The sequence below is a fragment of the Lithobates pipiens genome, unplaced genomic scaffold (assembly GCF_037356315.1).
Source record: "Lithobates pipiens isolate NorthernLeopardFrog02 unplaced genomic scaffold, aLitPip1_a1.2 Scaffold_30, whole genome shotgun sequence".
NCBI lineage: Eukaryota > Metazoa > Chordata > Amphibia > Anura > Ranidae > Lithobates > Lithobates pipiens.
This window is the reverse complement of record NW_027507791.1, coordinates 93,094,171-93,115,245: the sequence shown is the minus strand read 5'-3', so window position 1 is coordinate 93,115,245 and position 21,075 is coordinate 93,094,171. Positions and strand designations below refer to the sequence as shown.

The 21,075-nt window shown below is 45.8% G+C and overlaps 1 protein-coding gene across 1 annotated transcript in view; it reads right to left on the bottom strand.

Moving 5' to 3' along the window:
• Window positions 1-17,381, bottom strand: part of SYNJ2BP (synaptojanin 2 binding protein) — a 38,280-nt gene extending 20,899 nt beyond the window's left edge. The window contains exon 1 of the mRNA XM_077464624.1: window positions 17,194-17,381. Coding sequence (XP_077320750.1) covers window positions 17,194-17,254 — 61 coding nt within the window. The 5' untranslated portion in view covers window positions 17,255-17,381. The remainder of the gene's footprint in view (window positions 1-17,193) is intronic.
• Between the last annotated feature and the right edge of the window lie 3,694 nt (window positions 17,382-21,075).

The following is a 21,075-nucleotide window of genomic DNA, read 5'->3' as shown; positions in this document are numbered from 1 at the left end:
ACTAGAGGAAACTGACGAAATAGAACTTATGTACCTGCTGCATCAGTCTGCGTGCCGTTACTGGTGTCTCCCACATGCATCGTAACTCTGGGACGACAGGTCGGCAGCCGGAGGGGAGACGAGGATGACTTTGGGGTCTTCAATCTGAGGTAATGCTTTTGTCTTGCAGATTGTCTTTTTTTTTTTTTTTTTTTAAACAAGAGTTTACTTCCTCTTTAATATAATGATCAGTGCTAAAAATATGCACTGTAACTGTACTAAGGACACTGGCTGGAAAGGGGTTAACACCAGGGGCGATCAAAGAATTAAATGTGTGCCTAGCCAGTGTTTGTGTTTACTATGTGTGCTACTTTTACTAGGGGGAAAATGTGGATTTAAGTCCCTGCTTGGCAGGAACCCAGAATCCGTCCCTTTCCCCTCTCAGAACGGAACTCTGCCTTGTTTAGATAACAATCTGCGTGTGCCAGCAGACATAAAGTGCCCAGCACCTGTAGATCAGATTCAGCTGTGAACACAGCAGAAGCAGCGCTCGCCCCCTGCTGGTGGAAGTGCACAATCAGATATATACATGTGATCCTGCACACAGCTGCTGCCCTGTAGCAGTAAAAGTGCTATAAGGCGGGCAGCAAGTGGTTAACAGAAGCAGGCTAGAAATAATTGAAACACGAGGTGCAAATTAATTTTGTCTGCAGATACAGCTTTAAATACTTTAAGTCAGGGCTCGACAAACCCCGGGCGCCAGATCGCATTGGCGACTAGAATTTGTGATCTGGCGCCTGGGGCAGCACAGCGGGGGTATCCTGTCTCCTTCCACCCCCCCTGGCGTGATCGTGTCGGGCCGCGCCGCCGCCGGCCGGTAATTGAGGCCGCGGCTTTGAGGCCTTCTGTGGTCCTATGTTTAGTTCTGTAATCTGGCGCCATCTAGTGGTGGCTGTTGGTATGACAGCCAGCGATGCTAATGAAGCTTTCACTGCCCACCCATCTCACCTTTACTTAGAATAATAAAAAAAAAAAAAATGTGTGTGTGTGTGTGTATATATATATATATATATATATATATATATATATATATATATATATATATATGTATATGTGTGTGTGTGTTTAGGAGTTCTAACAACCTAGAGAATAAAATGGTGGTCGTTGCAATACTGTCTGTCACACCGTATTTGTGCAGCGGACTTACAAGCGCATTTTCAGGGAAAAAGTCTTATTTTTTTAATTAAATATAACAGTCAAGTTGGCCCAATTTTTTTATATTGTGAAAAATAATGTTACACCGAATAAATTGATACCCAACATGTCACGCTTCAAAATTGCGTCCGCTCATGGAATGGCGACAAACTTTTAGCCTTTAAAATCTCCATAGGCGACGTTTAAAAAATTCTACAGGTTGCACGTTTTGGGTTACAGAGGAGGTCTAGGGCTAGAATTATTGCTCTCGCTCTACCGAACGCAGCGATACCTCATGTGTGGTTTGAACACCGCTTTCCTATGCGGGCGCTACTCACGTATGCGTTCGCTTCTGCACGCAAGCTTGGCAGGACAGGGCGCATTTAAAACATTTTTTTTTTTTTCTTATTTTAACTTTTTATTTTTTCACGGTGCTTTTAAAAAAAAAAAAATTGTCACTTTTATTCCTATTACAAGGAATGTAAAAATCCCTTGTAATTGAAAAAAACAGGACAGGTCCTCTTAAATATATGAGATCTGGGGTCAGAGAGACCTCAGATCTCAAATTTACACTAAAATGCAATAAAAAAAAAAAAAAATAAAAAAAAAATTGTCATTTGAAAAAAAAAAAATAAAAAAAAAAAATGTCCCTCTAAGAGCTATGGGCAATGACATGGAGACAGGTGGGGGGGCCGCGCTATCCTCCCCTCACTCGTCTCCATGTCAGGCCAGGGACAGGTCTGGATTGCCGTTACCGACCCGGCTCCTAACTTTTTTAGCTGGCTCCTAGATTCCAAGCAAATTTGTCAACCCCTGCTTTAAGTCACTGACCCAAAGAATGCAAACAATTGTTTTCAGGTCAAATCAAAGTACTAAAGGCAAGTGGGTAAGCAGAACAGACAGGCAACTGCAAAAGGTCGGAGGCGGTTTTTTATTTTAGGAAAAGTTCAAGAAAAGAGCTGGAAGGAGCTGACCCCGGAATAAATACACTAACTTCAAAGCATGTAAAAGGGAAAGGGGGCCGTTAGACTGTGGGGGGGTTACACGACTCGGGGGAGTGAAGGTCCGCTGTAACGATATCTTGGTAAACGAGGCATTGCTAGGTTTGCCTTTTCCTAGTTTATGGATGTGTGTAACCCGTGTTATTCCAGGCGGCCCCCTATAGACAACAGGAAGTGAGAGGAAATTACCCCTCGGAAGGGAAATTCACTCTTTTAAGGCCTCATGCACACTGGACGTTAAAATAACGTTATAAAAATGCCAGTAAGATTTGCAGTGAGTTGTTCAACTTTTTTCAATGTTTTTGCAATAGCGTTTTTACGCATTAGGGTTTTTTTTGTTTGTTTTTTAAGAAAATTTAAAAAATTTTGTTTTTCCGGCCTCATGAACACTGCACATTTTTGACGTTTTTACAGCAGCTGTTTTTGGCTGTAGACATTTTTTTCTACAGTCATTAAACTCCCCATCATGTTATCCTGTGTCCATGCACACATAGGCTGTTATCATCAGTTTTGGGCAGTGGCGTTTTTCAGTAGTAAAAAAAAAAAAAAAAAAAAAAAAAAAAAAAATTGTGTTCATTTTGGCAGCAAATTTCGATTTCGTTTTAGTCTTAGGACTAAAATGGCATTTTAGTTTTAGTCCCAGTTTGGTCTTCTGCAATTGTTTTAGTTGTATTTAGTCAACTAAATCTCCAGTAAATTTTAGTTGACTAAAATGTCCTACGTTTTAGTCGACTAAAATCTCTAGTACATTTTAGTTAACTAAAATCGAATGGGTGTAATTAAATTGGAATGCCTTAGTTAACATTTCTCTACAATTTCCAAACTCATTCTATACTGCTGGAGTGAATAATCTCACGTTATTGTTTATGGTATTGAGGTATGAACATGCACTACAGACCAGTGCTCATTTTGAAGTCAAATTTCAATTTAGTTTTAGTCTTAGTCTTTTGGCTAAAATGGCATTTTAGTTTTAGTCCCATTTTAGTCTTTTGATTAAAATTCTATTTTAGTTTTGGTCGCATTTTAATCATCTCAATTGTTTTACTCGTATTTTAGTCGACTAAATTAACAATGGTTCTGAGAGACGTTTTTCAGCTGTAAAAACACCCTAATGCTGATAAACCTCCATCACATCATTCTCTGCAGCGATTACCTTTTGTACCACCCCCTCCCTTTAGAATGTAAGCTCTACGAGTAGGGCCCTCCTGTACCTTTTGTACTGAACTGTACTTTTTTTGTGTGTTCCCCCCCCCCCCCCGTACAATGTAAAGAGATGCGTAAATGCGTAAACTGTTGGCGCTATATAAATCATGTATAAGAATATAATAAACGTCGATAAACGCTCAAAAATATTGCTCGGCACCGGTTTTTAACATTTTTGATCCATGGAAAATAAAAAATGTTTCTCTTAAAAAAAAAAAAAAAAAAACACAAAAAAACGATAGCGCAGAAAAAAGCTAATAAATGCTACAACACGCTATTGCAAAACGGCTGAAAAACTCACTGCAAAGCTGCTAGCGTTTTTATGACGTTATTATTAGGGATGCACCGAAATTTCGGCCGCTGAAACATATCGGCCGAAAATGCCCTTTTCGGCAATTTGCCGAAAGAGAAAAACGTCCGATAATGGAGCAGAAAATGGGGCGGGGCCTGGGTAGGGGGCAGGGCTCCGCCCCCTGCCCCTGGTGCCGCCCATCATGAAAAGATATATCGTGCTATAGTGCAGGAGAGCCGCCTCCACCACCTGTTTGATCACAGCACGGGAACATCACAGCTTTCAGTTCAATAGCTGTGTGTTCCCGGCCGCGCGCCGTCACGTGCAGCCCCTCCCCCTTGTCCGGGCACTTTGATAGACAGATCACCTGCAGGATTGGACGGATGATCTGTCTATCAAAGTGCCCTGACAAGGGGGAGGGGCTATACGTGACAGCGCGAGGCCGGGAACACAGAGCTATTGAACTGAAAGCTGTGATGTTCCCGGCGCTGTGATCAAACAGGCGACGGAGGCGGCTCTCCTCTTCTCTTCACAGGTTGGCTGCTATGAGGGGACACTGGCTGCTATGAGGGGACACTGGCTGCATTGTATCAATTGTATCATGTGTCATGTATCATGTCCCCAGTCTCTGACCATCTTCCTGTACCATGTCCCCAGTCTCTGACCATCTTCCTGTACCATGTCCCCAGTCTCTGACCATCTCCCTGTACCATGTCCCCAGTCTCTGACCATCTCCCTGTACCATGTCCCCAGTCTCTGACCATCTCCCTGTACCATGTCCCCAGTCTCTGACCATCTCCCTGTACCATGTCCCCAGTCTCTGACCATCTCCCTGTACCATGTCCCCAGTCTCTGACCATCTCCCTGTACCATGTCCCCAGTCTCTGACCATCTCCCTGTACCATGTCTCCAGTCTCTGACCATCTCCCTGTACCATGTCCCCAGTCTCTGACCATCTCCCTGTACCATGTCCCCAGTCTCTGACCATCTCCCTGTACCATGTCCCCAGTCTCTGACCATCTCCCTGTACCATGTCCCCAGTCTCTGACCATCTCCCTGTACCATGTCCCCAGTCTCTGACCATCTCCCTGTACCATGTCCCCAGTCTCTGACCATCTCCCTGTACCATGTCCCCAGTCTCTGACCATCTCCCTGTACCATGTCCCCAGTCTCTGACCATCTCCCTGTACCATGTCCCCAGTCTCTGACCATCTCCCTGTACCATGTCCCCAGTCTCTGACCATCTCCCTGTACCATGTCCCCAGTCTCTGACCATCTCCCTGTACCATGTCCCCAGTCTCTGACCATCTCCCTGTACCATGTCCCCAGTCTCTGACCATCTCCCTGTACCATGTCCCCAGTCTCTGACCATCTCCCTGTACCATGTCCCCAGTCTCTGACCATCTCCCTGTACCATGTCCCCAGTCTCTGACCATCTCCCTGTACCATGTCCCCAGTCTCTGACCATCTCCCTGTACCATGTCCCCAGTCTCTGACCATCTCCCTGTACCATGTCCCCAGTCTCTGACCATCTCCCTGTACCATGTCCCCAGTCTCTGACCATCTTCCTGTACCATGTCCCCAGTCTCTGACCATCTCCTGTACCACGTCCCCAGTCTCTGACCATCTCCTGTACCACGTCCCCAGTCTCTGACCATCTCCTGTACCACGTCCCCAGTCTCTGACCATCTCCTGTACCACGTCCCCAGTCTCTGACCATCTCCTGTACCACGTCCCCAGTCTCTGACCAACTCCTGTACCATGTCCCCAGTCTCTGGCCACCTCCTGTACCATGTCCCCAGTCTCTGACCACCTCCTGTACCATGTCCCCAGTCTCTGACCACCTCCTGTACCATGTCCCCAGTCTCTGACCACCTCCTGTACCATGTCCCCAGTCTCTGACCATCTCCTGTACTATGTCCCCAGTCTCTGACCATCTCCTGTATAAAAACATTTTTTTTAAATATGTTTTGGTATCGGTGCTGTTTCAGTATCGGTTTCGGTTTTCGGCCTAGTGTATTTTTCATTTTCGGTATCGGCACCAAAAAACCCATTCGGTGCACCCCTAGATAACGTCCATTGTGCTTGAGGCTTCAATGGATCAAAAACGTTTAAAAAAAAAAAAAAACCACTGGTGAGCATCTTTTTGAGCGTTTATCGGCGTTAGAGCGTTTTTACAGCTGAAAAACATCTCTCAGGACCCACTAGTTTTGTTTTTTTACTGCTCAAAAACGCCACTGCCCAAAACTGCGGATAACAGAATATGTGTCCATGGACACAGAATAACATGAGTGTTTAATGAGTGTAGAAAAAAAACATCTACAGCCAAAAACAGCTGCTGTAAAAATGTCAAAAAATGTCCAGTGTGCATGAGGCCTAAGAGTTATTATGGGAAAAAGGTGTCTCCACTGATGGTTTATCACCAATCCTTGTTTCTACAACAACCCAAAATTTTCAATATCCAATTATCACAGGGACAGAAAGTGAGGTGAAATCTGAACAGGGGCACAGACAGCAAAACAAACATTCCAGGGGTGATAACCCTTCCCTATGCTATCCCAAAAGCTTAAAAATAGTTTTTTTGGCTGGTGCTACACTTAATGTACCTGTTCCAGCTTACAAAATCAACTTAAAGAGGTTGTAAAGTAATTTTGGGGACTTTTACCTACAGGAAAGCCTATAAGACTTACCTGTAGGTAAAAAAAAATATCTCCTAAACCTGTACAGTTTAGGGGATATTCCCCTCGCAATGCGCTTAGGGGATTCCCGGCTGGAAGCCCGGCAGACGCTGGACCCTGCCGGGAAGAAATCTCCCGCACGCATGCGCGGGAGTGACGATATCGCGTCTCCGGCTACTCACAGCACCGGAGCCGCAATACCCAGAAGACACGCCGAGGGAACATGTCAGCTCCTTCCGCGTGGATCGGGCCAGATGTCGGGGCCTTGTTCTAAGGTAAGTATTTCATAATGAGCTAGTATGCGGTGCATACTAGCTCAATATGCCTTTTCCTTTGCAGGTGGGGAAAAAAACTTTAAAAAAAAAACACACAACAGCGGGTTTACAACCGCTTTGAAAAAACCTACAGACCCATCTTGTTTGTACCCCGGAGACTTCCAGTATACGGAACCTCATGTTCCATCTCTATTCTACACAAGGCCACAATTACTGTAAGCCATTATCTTATTACCAAGTACATTTAGTATCTGTGGAGTCAATGATGTGGCTTTCTGGAGCTCGGCAGACACCATTAGATCTCCTGCCAGCAGAACGTCTCTACATGGAATCAATGAAGCCTACAGGAGAGTTTTATTCCAACTCTCCTTAAGTGCATTCTCCCTCCGATCCCAGAGATCAGCTTACTGGTGCCCAGCAGGTGGATGCCATATGAAACATCACTCCGACCTTTTGTTCTCAATGATTCTGGGCATATTTTTCTCTCTTTTTTTTTTTATTAAAAATTCAGTGAAACTGCAAAATTTATCAGCAGACAATATGCTGAAGAAAGAAGAACAGCAGCCAAGAAAAAATGGAAAACAATAATAGGGAGTGCCAAAATCTAGGCAAAATGCACCAAAACATAGGTAGTGTGTAAGACCCAGACACTAGTCCTCTTCAAATCAAAGTAAAACTATAGGTAAACCTTTTTATTCCCATTCTGGATAGGGCCAGGGAGAGTTATAATGGCTGTCAATTTTTTTCACTTTTTGCCATCTGTGTCGCATTGCGGAGATTTTTCTTCACTTCCTGTCCCATAGCCAAACAGGAAGTGAGAGCAAATCCATACAGATTAAGGGAATTCTTTGGGGCCCCAAAGATTTCCCCTATATTACTTTTCTGGGGACAATCCAATTTGGGATTTTTCTTTTCTTTCACTTTTAATGATTAATCGTAAACAGGCCAAAAGCGCTTATATAGTGGGCCTTTATAGTTATACTTTTTTTTTTTGCTGCTGTGATTTAACTTCCTTAGAAGGTGTCTGTTTTCTATGGTCCCACTGTAATTATGCAGCAGCCCGCTCCTGAGATGGACTATGGCAGGGATATGCAATTAGCGGACCTCCAGCTGTTGCAGAACTACAAGTCCCATGAGGCATATCAAGACTAACAGCCACAAGCATGACCTCCAGTCATCAAAACTACAAGGCATGATGGGACTTGTAGTTTTGCAACAGCTGGAGGTCCGCTAAATGCATATTCCTGGACTATGGGATTGTAGTGTGCATATGACCACAACTAACATGAACTGCCCATCCTAAACAAGCAGAAAGGAAGGAGAGAAGGAGAGGTTTGGGAGCTCAGAGAGGGCATTACAAGGAAGCAGAAAAACACAGTAAGAAACAATTTATGAAAAATAGATTACTCCAAACAATTATAGGCCCCTACAGAGTATCGAACAACCTATCCACATTCGAGAATATATGCGACTCGGACCCACATGCACCGGGTATCATTTCTAGCCTCTATGCGCATCTCATGTCTTCCCCTTCCCCACTACCGTCATATGCTTCTGCTTGGTCCAAAGATTTATCCATAGATTGGGATGCGGAAGACTGGACAAGGATGTGGTCAACAACTAAACTATCATCACAGAATGTGGTGGCATTAGAAGCTAGTTACAAAGTTCTAATGAGGTGGTACCTGGTCCCAGTTAGGATTGCTAAATACACTCCAACCTATTCTCCCAACTGTTTCCGAGGATGTGATGCAGGGGGTACCCATCTTCATATATGGTGGACATGTCCTGTGGTGGAACACTTCTGGGCACTCATATTCCAAATGGCTTCCACCCTGTTTAATACAACCCTTGTCCCGGACCCAGCCCTTGCACTGCTTAATTTCCCCCCACACAACTTCTCTAGGGCACAATTGCGTCTTTTCCTCCAGCTCACCACTGCCGCCAAACAGACCATTGCGAAAGCCTGGAAATCCCCTCTTTTGAATATTGTGGAAGTTAAAAATAGAGTCACTCTGGCTATGATAAACAGTAAAATCGAAGCCACAATCTTGGATAAGATTCCTCAACACCTTAAAATTTGGCGCCCTTGGGCAGATCATTATCTCCCCCCCCCCCGATTTTGATAGCCGTCTCCTGGAACCCTGATCCTATTCCTAGTGGTGGTGGTTTGTTCCCAATTTTCCATGGGGCGTGGGGGCGGCCTGGCCAGTACCTTTTCTCTCTCTACCTTATTTGTTCTCTCCTTATCTTTTCCTTTAGTCTCTATTCTTCTTTACCTTTAGTTCCCCCTTTTCTTTTTCTTTTCTCTTTTCCCTCTACTTGCTCTTTTCTCTCCTTTCACTGACTATTCTGACTATGGTGGCATATAATACACGTTATGTACCTGTTACTGTTGCCCAGATTGCTCGGGCAGAGTATCCCTGCCTTATGTGTTGGTTATAGTTTTTGGACTCACATTCACATACTTCTCCCATCGATGCTACTTGTTGATTTTTGATCCACTTTGAATGGGAATCAGTTGTACAATCTATATCTATATGCATGGTCGTGACTTTTTACTACTCCAATGCTCTGCTGGAATGTTCACCTACGTCTATAACATCTGTAACTGTGCCGGTTTCTTTTTCTTGATTGTTGCCAATAAAATATTTGAAAAGAAAAATAGATTACAGGGCTATTAACCTCTTGGTGTCCGCGCTATAGCCAAATGACAGCCATAGCGCGGACCTGAATTTCCAGGAGGCGGTCATACCGCAGCCTCCCCTTTGCATGCGCCCTGCGCGCCCCCCTGCAGTGCGCACGCTGTGAGCTCAGATTTACTGAGACTTGGGCGATCACAGATCCGAGTAAGGGGCTGGTCCCGGCCCCTTACCACGTGATTAGCTGTCAGCCAATGACAGCTGATCACATGATGTAAACAAAAGCTCGGTAATCTGTTTTTTTCTCTCCTCACGCTGACAGCATGAGGAGAAAAAAAACGCTCCTCACCGGCTTGTTTGTAAAGGACATCTGTCCCGAAGAGGAGGCGGCAATTCTGCCGCATCTGTGCCAGCAGTACCCCCTACCAGTGCCACCTATCAATGCTCATGAGTGCCAACTATCAATGCCCACCAGAACCACCTAGCAGTGCTGCCTATCGGTTTAACCAACCAGTGCTGATCAGTGCACATTATTGCCACCCATCAGTGCCGCCTCATCAGCGTACATCAATGAAGGAGAAAAATTACCTGTTTGTGAAACTTTATAACAAAATATAAAAAATGTGGTCTTTAAACATTTTTTTAACAAAAAATAAAAACCAAAGAGGTGATCAAATACCACCAAAAGAAAGCTCTATTTGTGGGAAAAAAATTATAAAAATGTATTTTGGGTAGAGTGTTGTATGCCCGCGTAATTGTCATTCAAAGTGCATAAGCGCTGAAAGCTGAAAATTGGTCTGGACAGGAGGGGGGTTTAAGTGCCCAGTAAGCAAGTGGTTAAGTAGTAGCTGAGCATGGATTATTTTTGGAGAATAGAAATATTATTTAACCCTTTGGCGCGGACAGTACATATGTGGCCTTACTGGACTGGGCTTTTTTTTGCCCATGGGTCTGCATATATGTGCATCTGTCTTTGTGCTGGGAGCATGCCGCACAGCGCACTCCCAGCATAGAGCAGGGCTTCCAATTTAGGGGCGGGGGGTCGCCCTCAGTACTGAGCCCCATGATCTTCTCTGGGGGGCTCAGCAGAGGTGGTGCCTGTATAAAGGAATGACTCTGACAACAGCGCCCCCTGTAAATTTTGTGAAAGCCAAAGACTGCAAAGAAATTTTCGGAGGCTGTAGCGGGTAAGTGGAGGAGCATAGAGAAGGCATTAAGATTCCCTGTGGGGCCTACTATCAAGGAAACCTGTTCTTTCACCTAAGCCAAGCAGTTTGTATTCACTTTAAAGTGGTTGTAAACCCTTACAAACCACTTTGACCTACAGGTAAGCCTAGATTAAGGCTTACCTGTAGGTCCAAGCAATATCTCCTAAACCTATATGGTTTAGGAGATATTTGCCCGAAAACGGGCACCGCTGTCTACGGCGCATGCGCCGTAGACAGCGGCGCGCAGGCGCACTGAGTGCGGCAGTTCCAAGAATGGAGCTGCCGCATTTGTCGACTCCCGTGCGCATGCGCGGGAGTGACGTCATCGCGGCTTCGCCGAATGACAGCGGCGGAGCTGCGAGACGCCACCAGCAAGATGGATGCGGCGGACTACAGGGGACAGCGGCGACTTCGCTGGCTCCTGTGTCAGGTAAGTGACACATAATGGGCTACTATGCGATGCATAGTAGTCCATTATGCTTTGCCTTTGCAGGGAAAAAAAGAGGAAGTAAACTCATCAGGGTTTACTTCCTCTTTAAGTGAGATTATTCCATCATATTCTGTATGTTTTTTCATTAATAATTTCAACAGTATTACAGAGCTAAATAGAACACTGTCTTTGCAGGGTGGAGTATTTCTGACAAAACCCAACCAAGAATTCTATGTGGTGCCAATGAAAACACACCTGGGTATGAATTGAATGCTATACAGATACTAGAATGGTGGTAAGCTCAGAATTAGACACACAGCATCAAAACAGATCCTGAAAATCTTAACGTCGCTTACGTAGGGACAGACAATTCAGATGTTTCCCAGATTTCTGTAGATCGGCTGCCACATCAAGACTATTTGTGGGTTAACAAGCAACTCGCCCGGGTGGACTGCGGCCCCTTTCCAGACCCAGGCATTCCGTCTGTCCATGCATTCCTATGGGCATATGAATGGAAAATTGGAGGTCGGTCATTTACAACAGTTTTTCGTCTGCTTTCGTTCAGGTCTGTTTTTTTCTAAAGGGAACAAGTCTGCATTTTTGTTCCATTTAACAGAAAAAAGAGGCGGGTGAAAACCGGATGTAAATGGATGACCATTCGTTTTTCGTACGTATCGTTGTTTAATGCTTTGACTTACATATTTTAACTACTTCCAACCTGCAGGCCCGGGCGACATACCTGTACAAAGATTTTGGCTGAAGTCAGGTGATTGGCTGATTGTCCAATCACACAGAGTTCTGTGTACAGGGAATAGCGATCTGGCTGTTTCTTCTCCCTGCAAAGCTACACTTCCTGTCCCACAACCAAATCAAGTAGTGAGAGGAAATCCTTGCAAAGTAAAAGAACCTCTTGAGGATCCCCAGGGCACCAGAACTAGTGTCCCCACTGGAAGATTTCCCCTCTATTACTTTTCTGGAGATGACCCAAAAATTCCGGGATTTTCTTTCACTTTCAATGAATCTCCCTAATGGGGGCACAGACAGCAATAAAAACTGACCGAGGTTCTAATCCCTCTCCGCTCTATCCAAAACCAAAGAAAAGGTTTGCCTTTTACTAACTCACAGGCTTCATGCACATTGGTTTATTGTAAACGCTGTTTCCCCTGAGTGGAGAAAATCTGTTAAAAACTCACCTAAAGCTACATGTATTAGCCTTACCCAGACCGCAGCAAAACAGTTTGCCTTTTTGCCACGTTTTTTGTTTTCCCGCAGTCAAAACATTCCTATCCTGAGTGCGATTCCTCCACGTTCAGGAGAGGGAGGCTTAACCTCAACTAAAACACAGCAGCTCCTAAACTCTGCTAAAAGCCTATATGAATTTAGGAGCTTTGGTAAAAAATGCTAAGAGCCCTTAAACTCAAGTTTAGGAGCTGCCAATGTAGGCTAGTGTACATGAAGCCTTATTCCGCGTACACACAATCGCACATTCCGACAACAAAATCAGCAAGATTTTTTCCAATGGATGTTGGCTCAAACTTGTCTTGCATACACACAGTCACACGAGGTTGTTGGAAATTTGAGATCCAGATGTCAAAAAATGTCTGATGGAGCCTACACATGGTGGGAATTTCAAACAAAAGGCTCCCAACGAACATTTTCCGTCGAAAAATCAGACCGTGTGTACACGGCATTAGCGTGAACTCACTTTTTACAAATAAGAAAAAGGCCTAGCACACAAGGCACAGCATAACCCCTCAGGATTGTGAGGACAGACCAGGAAAGTATTTAAAAATTAATACATTTTATTGAGAAAGTAATTAATAGAAACATTAAAATCAATGTCAGTACAAAACTGTATACATAGTAGCAATTTCCCTCTTAATTACTGAGGAGCTGATACACGCAGCTGTTATGGATGACCCCTTTTTAACCACTTAACAACCTGCCCATAGCCGAATAATGGCTACAGGGCGGTTGCTTAACTCTGGGAGGGCGTACTATGACATCCTCCCAGAATTCTGCTCTCACGCACACTCGAGAACATCCGTGACCGCCAGGTCCACAGGACCCAGTGCATCACGGTAAACGGGCGCTCATCGCTTCAGCCACTGATCAAGACAATCAATAGATGGACTTGTGTACCACAAGGCTGCCCATATATGGATCGAAATTCAAGCCGATTCCTCCAGAACTGGCCAAATTTAATTTCATGTATGATTGGCTGAAAGTGGTTCTTAAGCCTTAACGTGTTATTAAACCCACAACTGTAAAATCAGTCTGTATATGCAGTAAAGTATGCTTCTTATACTCACTGTGGAACCTAAGGGGTTAATCCTCTGCATTGTGTGAAAAGGCTGTTTGATGCTGTATGCACAGATCCTCCCCTTCTTGCACTGCCCCCAAAACATGTTCGGATAAGACAGTTAGTGGAGTCAGGCTGCACATGCTCAGTTTGGTGTGTATGGCTAGTTTTTTCTTTTCTTGGGAGAGTGCATGTGATCAGCACAGGGCCAATCAGCACTGTCCAGACAGATGGTCAGGGGTCCTGCATCTTGATAGGACAGCCAGTGCATTATGAAAACTCCTCCTACTTTTGATCAGGGTCATTTGGGTAGTTTCTGTTGTGATTATGAATTCAAAAGAGTAAACACAGTTGATTGATAAATAGCTTCAGCCAAACACTAACCATGAGTGAAAGAAAAGTTTTTGTTTTATCATTCAAATTCTCTGAAAAAAAGCGTATATAAATAACTAGAATATATTGACATCTGTGATGCTGTTTTGATGTTATATTTTGAAAGGAGCTGGACGCCAGCTTTTAGAAAGGTGGCGGAGGCCATGTCGGTACACCTCACACTACCCAGTGCTAAACCTTTAGGCTTTCAAAATTTAACAACCAAACAGTATCACAGATGTCAACGTACTACCCTGTTTCCCCTAAAATAAGACCTAGCGCGAGTGCCGGTGATGGCTGCAATATAAGCCCTACCCTCTTTCCCCAAAAATAAGCCCTACACTGAGAATAATACATAGAAGGACTTTAACTAGGGCTTATTTGGGGGGTAGGGCTCATATTGCAGCCATCGTCGACAATCACGCTAATTCTTATTTTAGGGGAAACAGGGTATATATACGCTCACTATTGCTAAAATTACTGTGAAATTCAAGATGTAGCTGGGTGTACTAAGATGTTCCCTGCCTTCTTCTGACTTCAGGTGTTCTGTCAGATTAGCAAACCTGGTAGCGGTGGAACAAATGCGCAGCTGACGTTACGTCACTTCCGTTACCTAATCTGGCGGGTTGGCTAATCTGACAGAAATCCGGAAGTACAGACCCAGGAAGAGGACAGGCTATTCCTGCAGGGAAGACTTCTACAGGATCAAACAGTCTGCCCAAGGTGGGACTTTCTTAATTACAGGTAAAATAGGTCAATAAAGCCGTGGAGGAAAAAAAAAACACTAAACTTCAGCTTTTGGGTTCTATAAAGTGGTTCGGTTGTAAACTCTGTTACACCACTTGTACCAACAGGTAATTCTATAAGGCGAACCTGTAGGTACTGGAAATATCTCCTAAACCTGCACCTTTTGGAGATATTTGCCAAATACGCTTGTGCCGATATCGCTGGCGCATATGCACTGAAGAAATGGCTTAATCGCGCCATTTCTAAAGGGCCTGTGCCGTGACCAGTGGCTCCCGTGCACGGGAGTGACATCATATTGGCTCTTGCTAATCACAGCACCAGAGCCCACATACTTGTAAATAACTCCCGGAGACACATCACCAGTCACATCAGTGTACGGGGACCTCTGCAACAACTTTGATCTAAGGGGAGTATTTCATACTGAGCTATTATGCAATGCATACTAGCTCATTATGCTTTTGTCTTACAGGTTGTTTTTATTTTATTTTTTTATAGGGGTCAACCACTAACTCAGAAGGCAGTGTCTGCTGTCCTTTGAAAAGCTATCTGGTGTGGATCAGTTTTCAGGAGTTAGCGAAGCAATGGCTGACAGGCGCTCAGGGGGGCAATCCGGCCACCTCCCCAAGGTCTTATTTTTTTGATCCCAAGGGAAATTATGGGTCCTTTCAGTGCATCTGCACATGCGCCATGGAAATGCCATGCATGCTCAATGATTATTATACAGGATTTGTATAGCACCAAGTTTACTTAGCGCTTTACAATATGAAAAGGGTGACAATACAGTTATAATACAATAAAATACAAGAGGATTAAGAGGGCCCCGTTTAGAAGAGCTTACAATCTAATAGGGTGGGGCAGGTGATACAAAAGGTTGTAACTGTGGGGAATGAGCTGATGGAAGTTGTTGGGGATGTGATAGGCTTTCCTGAAGAGATTGCCTGAAGGTAGCGAGAGCAGGAGATAGCCGGACCAGTGGAGGTAGTGAGTTCCAGAGGATTGGAGAAGCTCTGGAGAAATCCTGGAGACGAGCATGGGAGGAGACGAGAGAACTTGAGAGTAGGAGGTCTTGAGAAGAGCAGAGGGGATGATTTGGGTGATATTTGGAGACAAGATTGGGGATGTAGCTCGGGGCAGATTTGAGAATGGCTTTGTATGTTGTGGTTAGTATTTTGAATGTAATTCGCTGGGTGATTGGCAGCCAGTGTAAGGATTGGAGGGGAGGGTTGGCAGACACTGAGTGGTTGGTAAGGTGGATAAGTCTGGCAGCAGCATTCATGATAGACTGAAGAGGGGAGGAGCCTATGAAGAGGTTGGCCAATGAGAAGGGAGTTGCAATATCAAGACGAGAGATAACAAGGGAGTGAATGAGGAGCTTGGCGGTTTCATTTGTTAAAAAGGGGTGAATTTTAGAGATGTTAGGGAGGAGAATTCTACAAACTTGACAACGATTGGACTTGGGGCTGAAATGACAAGTCATAGTCTAGGACAGTGATGGCAAACCTTGGCACCCCAGCTGTTTTGGAACTACATTTCCCATGAGGCTCATGCACCCTGCAGTGTAGTTGAGCAGCATGGGAAATGTAGTTCCAAAACATCTGGGGTGCCAAGGCTCACCATCACTGGTCTAAGATTACACCTAGTACCCTGGCGTGATAGTTGAATTGTTGATTTTGGCGGAAAAGTCATGGAGGGTGGCACGAGCAGGGGGGATATCAATAGCTCAGTTTTAGAGAGATTATGTTTAACTGCTTCAGATTTGCACTATAGTCGAATGACGGCTACAGTGCGGATCTGCTATGCTGGGAGGCTGTCAATAGACATCCTTTCCTTTGAAGGCTCACCACGTCCCGATGAAGGGTACGTGCTGTGATCACGAGAGTCAGACTCGGGTGATCACAGATCCGAGTAAGGGGGGATCCTGGCCCCTTACCACGTGATCGGCTGTCAGCTCAAGACAGATGATCATGTGATGTAAACAGAAGATCGGTAATAGTTTTTTTCTTCTTCTCACGCTGACAGCGTGAGGAGAAAAAAGAAGCTAGTAACCGGGTTCTGTTTGAAGGGACATTGGCCCCGAAGAGGGAGAGCTTAATATGTGCCCACCAGTACCACCTGCCAGTGCCGCGAATCAATGCCCACAGTACATAAGTGCCAATCAGTGCAAAGTGCCACCTATCAATGCCCACCAGTGTCACCTACCAGTGCAGCCCATCGGTGCCGCCTCATCAGAATACATCAATGAAGGAGAAAAATTACTGGTTTGCAAAATGTATTAACAAAATACAAAAAATAGTTTTGCTTTTTTTTTTTAACAAAAAATAAAAAACCCAGAGGTGATCAAATACCACCAAAAGAAAACTATTTGTGGGAAATAAATGATAAAAGTGTAATTTGGGTACAATGCTGTGTGACCGCGCAATTGTCAGAGTGACCGCGCTAAAAGCTGAACATTGGTCTGGGCAGGAAAGGGGTTTAGGTGCCCGGTAACTAAGTGGTTAAGGATGTGCTGTGACATCCACACTGATATGTCAGTCAGTGATGACAGAGATGGCGTCCCATGTCCCTATTGGTGGTCTTTGCACATGTGCAGATATTGGGTGCAGATGTGCTTTAAAAGCTGTCTGGGATCAGCGCATGCGCGGCGGTGACGTTTCGCTTAGAGGAGAAGGGTGGAAGTGCTTTACAAAATAATAAAGTCCTTTCAGAATGTGTCCGGGGAGTGACAGTCTATGAAGTGACAGTGCGGTCATGAATGGGTTACCAGCCTGCTGCCCATCCTCCCACCCAGGACAGTCCGCCCTCCCCGGGGTGACCCCCCCAATGTCCCGCTCCCCCCAGGCCCCGTCCTCCGCGCCCCTCTCTGCCCTTACCGGACGGCCCTCTAGTCAGCTGGATCTCCTCCTCGGCGGCGGCCCGGGCTCCGGCACTCATGTCTTCTTCCTCGCCCCCCTCCCCGGATGATGAGACAAGCCGATAAGGGTGAAGGTGAACCCTGGCCGCACACTTTCTGTTTCTGCAACCAGGCGGCCCCCACGTGGGGGGAGGAAGCGCCGCGCTGCATCTTGGGACTTGTAGTCCTCCGGCGACGTCACGTCTCCAGTCACCGCCCCCTGCCCTGGGATAGGAGGAGGAGGGCTGAGCTCAGCGCCAATGTGGCTACAAGAGGATAGAAGAGACAGAGATGAGAGCAGCTCTGTATGTGGAAAGGCAGCAAAATAAACCAAGGCTTGGCATTCCCTGCATTGGTGTAATCCCCTCCCCCACCCCAACACCTACCTGAGCATGTCAGTGTCCCCCTTCTCACAGGGAGCAGACGAGGAGGATGGGGCACATTCCAGGCTACATGCACATTGTGCGAATTGTCTGCGACTTTGGACATCAAAGACAAATGACAAGTCGTAGCCCATTCTTTTCACTGACACCCAATCAAAGCAGAGCAACATAAAGTCACCAAAGGTGCCGTACTACTGTCAGGAGACTGGATTGGTCCACACAATGTAAAGTCTCCAGAAACAGTGTGACATGGGGATGTGAGAGCAGAACGTTTGTTATTTTTATTAAAAAATACTTTAGTAACACTTTCCGCTCTTCCCATCCTAGTAATGCATATGTGTGGTGTGAAGAGGGGGCTTTACCCCCCAACACCATGTATATGTCCATGGGAGAGGGACCTACCTGTCATAGACACTTACAGGTCTCCAATAATGATTAGAAGACGGGAATCCAGATCTTGTGACTACTGTGATAGCCAATCACAATTGTCATGAGAGTGGGCTGTCCTTCCTGACACTCTGTCCCCACTTTACCTTGTCCTTCCTGTCACTCTGTTACCCTTTCCTTCCTGTCACCCTGTTCTTGTCCCCCTGTCCTTCCTGCCCCCTTGTTCTTCTTGTCCCCCTGTTCTTCCTGTCCCCCTTTACCTTGTCCTTCCTGTCACTCTGTTACCCTTTCCTTTCTGTCCCCTTGTCCTTTCTGTCCCCCTGTTACCCTTTCCTTCTCATCCCCTTGTCCTTTCTGTTACCTTGTGCTTCCTGTCAGCCTGTCCCCCTGTTACCTTTTCCTTCTTGTCCCCCTGTCCTTCCTGTTACCCCGCCCCACCCCCTTACCTTGTGCTTCCTGTCACCCGTTACCTTTTCCTTCTCGTCCCCCTGCCCTTCCTGTTACCCTTTCCTTCCTGTTACTCTGCCCCCCTCCCCTCGTTACCTTGTCCTTCCTGTCCCCCTGTCCTTGGTACCCTGTCCTTCCTGTCCCCCTGTTACCTTTTACTTCTCATCCCCTTGTCCTTTCTGTTACCTTGTGCTTCCTGTCAGCCTGTCCCCCTGTTAGCTTATACTTCTTGTCCCCCTGTCCTTCCTGTTACCCCGCCCCACCCCCTTACCTTGTCCTTCCTGTCACCCTGTTACCTTGTGCTTCCTGTCACCCGTTACCTTTTCCTTCTTGTCCCCCTTCCCTTCCTGTTACCCTGCCCCCCCCCCCCCCCTAGTTACCTTGTCCTTCCTGTCCCCCTGTCCTTCTTGGTACCCTGTCCTTCCTGTCCCCCTGTTACCTTTTCCTTCTCATCCCCTTGTCCTTTCTGTTACCTTGTGCTTCCTGTCAGCCTGTCCCCCTGTCCTTCCTGTTACCCCGCCCCACCCCCTTACCTTGTCCTTCCTGTCACCCTGTTACCTTGTGCTTCCTGTCACCTTGTGCTTCCTGTCAACCTGTTACCTTGTGCTTCCTGTCCCCCGTTACCTTTTCCTTCTCGTCCCCCTTCCCTTCCTGTTACCCTTTCCTTCCTGTTACCCTGCCCCCCCCCTCCTTACCTTATCCTTCCTGTCCCCCTGTCCTTCTTGGTACCCTGTCCTTCCTGTCCCCCTGTTACCTTTTCCTTCTTGTCCTTCCTGTCACCTTGTCCTTCCTGTGTCGTTACCTTGTGCTTCCTGTCACCTTGCGCTACCTGTTACCCTGTCCTTCCTGTCCCCCTTTTACCCTGTCCCTCTGTTACCCTGTCTTTGATGTCACCCTGCTACCCTGTCTTTCCTGTTACCCTGTCCTTCCTGCCCCCCCAATACCTTGTCCTTCTTGTCACCCTGTCCTTCCTGTCCCCATGTAAAGTTGCTCTTGAAATCATGTGACTTTGGGGGCGTGCTAAGGTGAATGGAGCCCTTACACAGAGTAGGTAAGTATAACATGTTTGTTATTTTTATTAAAAAATTTACTTTAGTAACACTTTCCGCTCTTACCCCTAGGGATAAGCTTGATGTTCGCCGAACAGCGAATATTATGGGGCGTTCGCGGGAAATTCAAGCGCTGCAGAACACCCTATAATACACTGCGAGATTGCGGTGCATTGCTGTATGATGATTGGCCAAAGCATGCACCTGACTTGCATGCTTTGGCCAATCACAGCACGCTCTGCTGAGAGAGCCATAATTGGCCAAAGGCAGCGTGCCTTTGGCCAATCATGGCTCATGGGGACTAAGTCCACGCCCCACACTATATAAGGCTGCTTACATAGTGGCCGTGTATAGTGTTGAGGAGCTAGATTAGGCAAGCAGGTTAGTTAGTGGCTCGCAGGCAGTGTATTTAATAAATAAAGCAGCTGCCTCATACTTGCCAACTATCCCAGTTTAAATTCCCTTGAGGTTTTAGCTCCGTGCTGTGTCCTGATATCTCAGTGTGAAATTCTGTTACTTATGCTGCTCAGCTCTGCCCTATTCCAAAAGCTGCTTCCCAAGTCCTGGAACACAAGACCAGTGGATCTGGCTACAGTAACCCTAAGGACCAGACAACACCTGTCTTATGCCGCGTACACACGAGCGGAATGTCCGATAGTAAAATCAGACGGGAGCTTTTCATTGTAAATTCTGATGGTGTGTATGACCCATCTGACTTTTTACGTCAAAAATTCTAACGGACCTAGAAATAGAACATGTTCTAAATATTTCCGACTGAACCAATTCCTGTATGCTGTTCGATTTTGCTGTGGTACTATTATAAACATGGGAAAGATGTGGTACTTTACAGGCAGACTAAGGGGACCCCCGGGCACGATATTTAAAGGAATGTTTAATTTTATTGTTTCTCTTTAAGCATTAATAAAATCACTGCTCCTAAAAAAAACAGCAGTTTTAAAAACTTTTTTTTGCATTGATACTTGTCCCATGGGGCAGGACCTGGGTCCCCAAACAATTTTTATTTCAATAACGTGCATATTAGCATTTAAAATAAACACTTTTGCTTTTTCATGTTCGTGTCACATAGACTTTAACGGCGTTCACACTAATTTTTTGTCTGTTTGCATGTTCTGGTGCGAACCGAGCCGGATGGGGGGTGGGTGTTCGGCTCATCCCTACTTACCACCCTAGTAATGCATATGTGTGGTGGTGAAGAGGGTGGGCTTTACCCCCACAAACCGTGTATGTGTCCATGGACAGCAGAGGTTTCTGTGCAGATCCCAGGAGAGGGACCTACCTGTCATAGACACCTACAGTTCTCCAGTAATGATTAGAAGACAGGGGAATCCAGATCATGTGACCACTGTGATAGCCAATCAGAATAGTCATGGGAGTGTGCTGTCCTTCCTGTCACCCTGTTATTCCTGTTACCTTGTCCTTCCTGTCACCCTGTTATTCCTGTTACCTTGTCCTTCCTGTCACTCTGTTACCTTTTTCTCCCTGTCACCTTGTCACCCTCTCCTTTCTGTTACCCTGTCCTTCCTGTGCTCCTGACCGCCCTGTTATCCTGTCCCCCTATCCTTACTTTTACCCTGT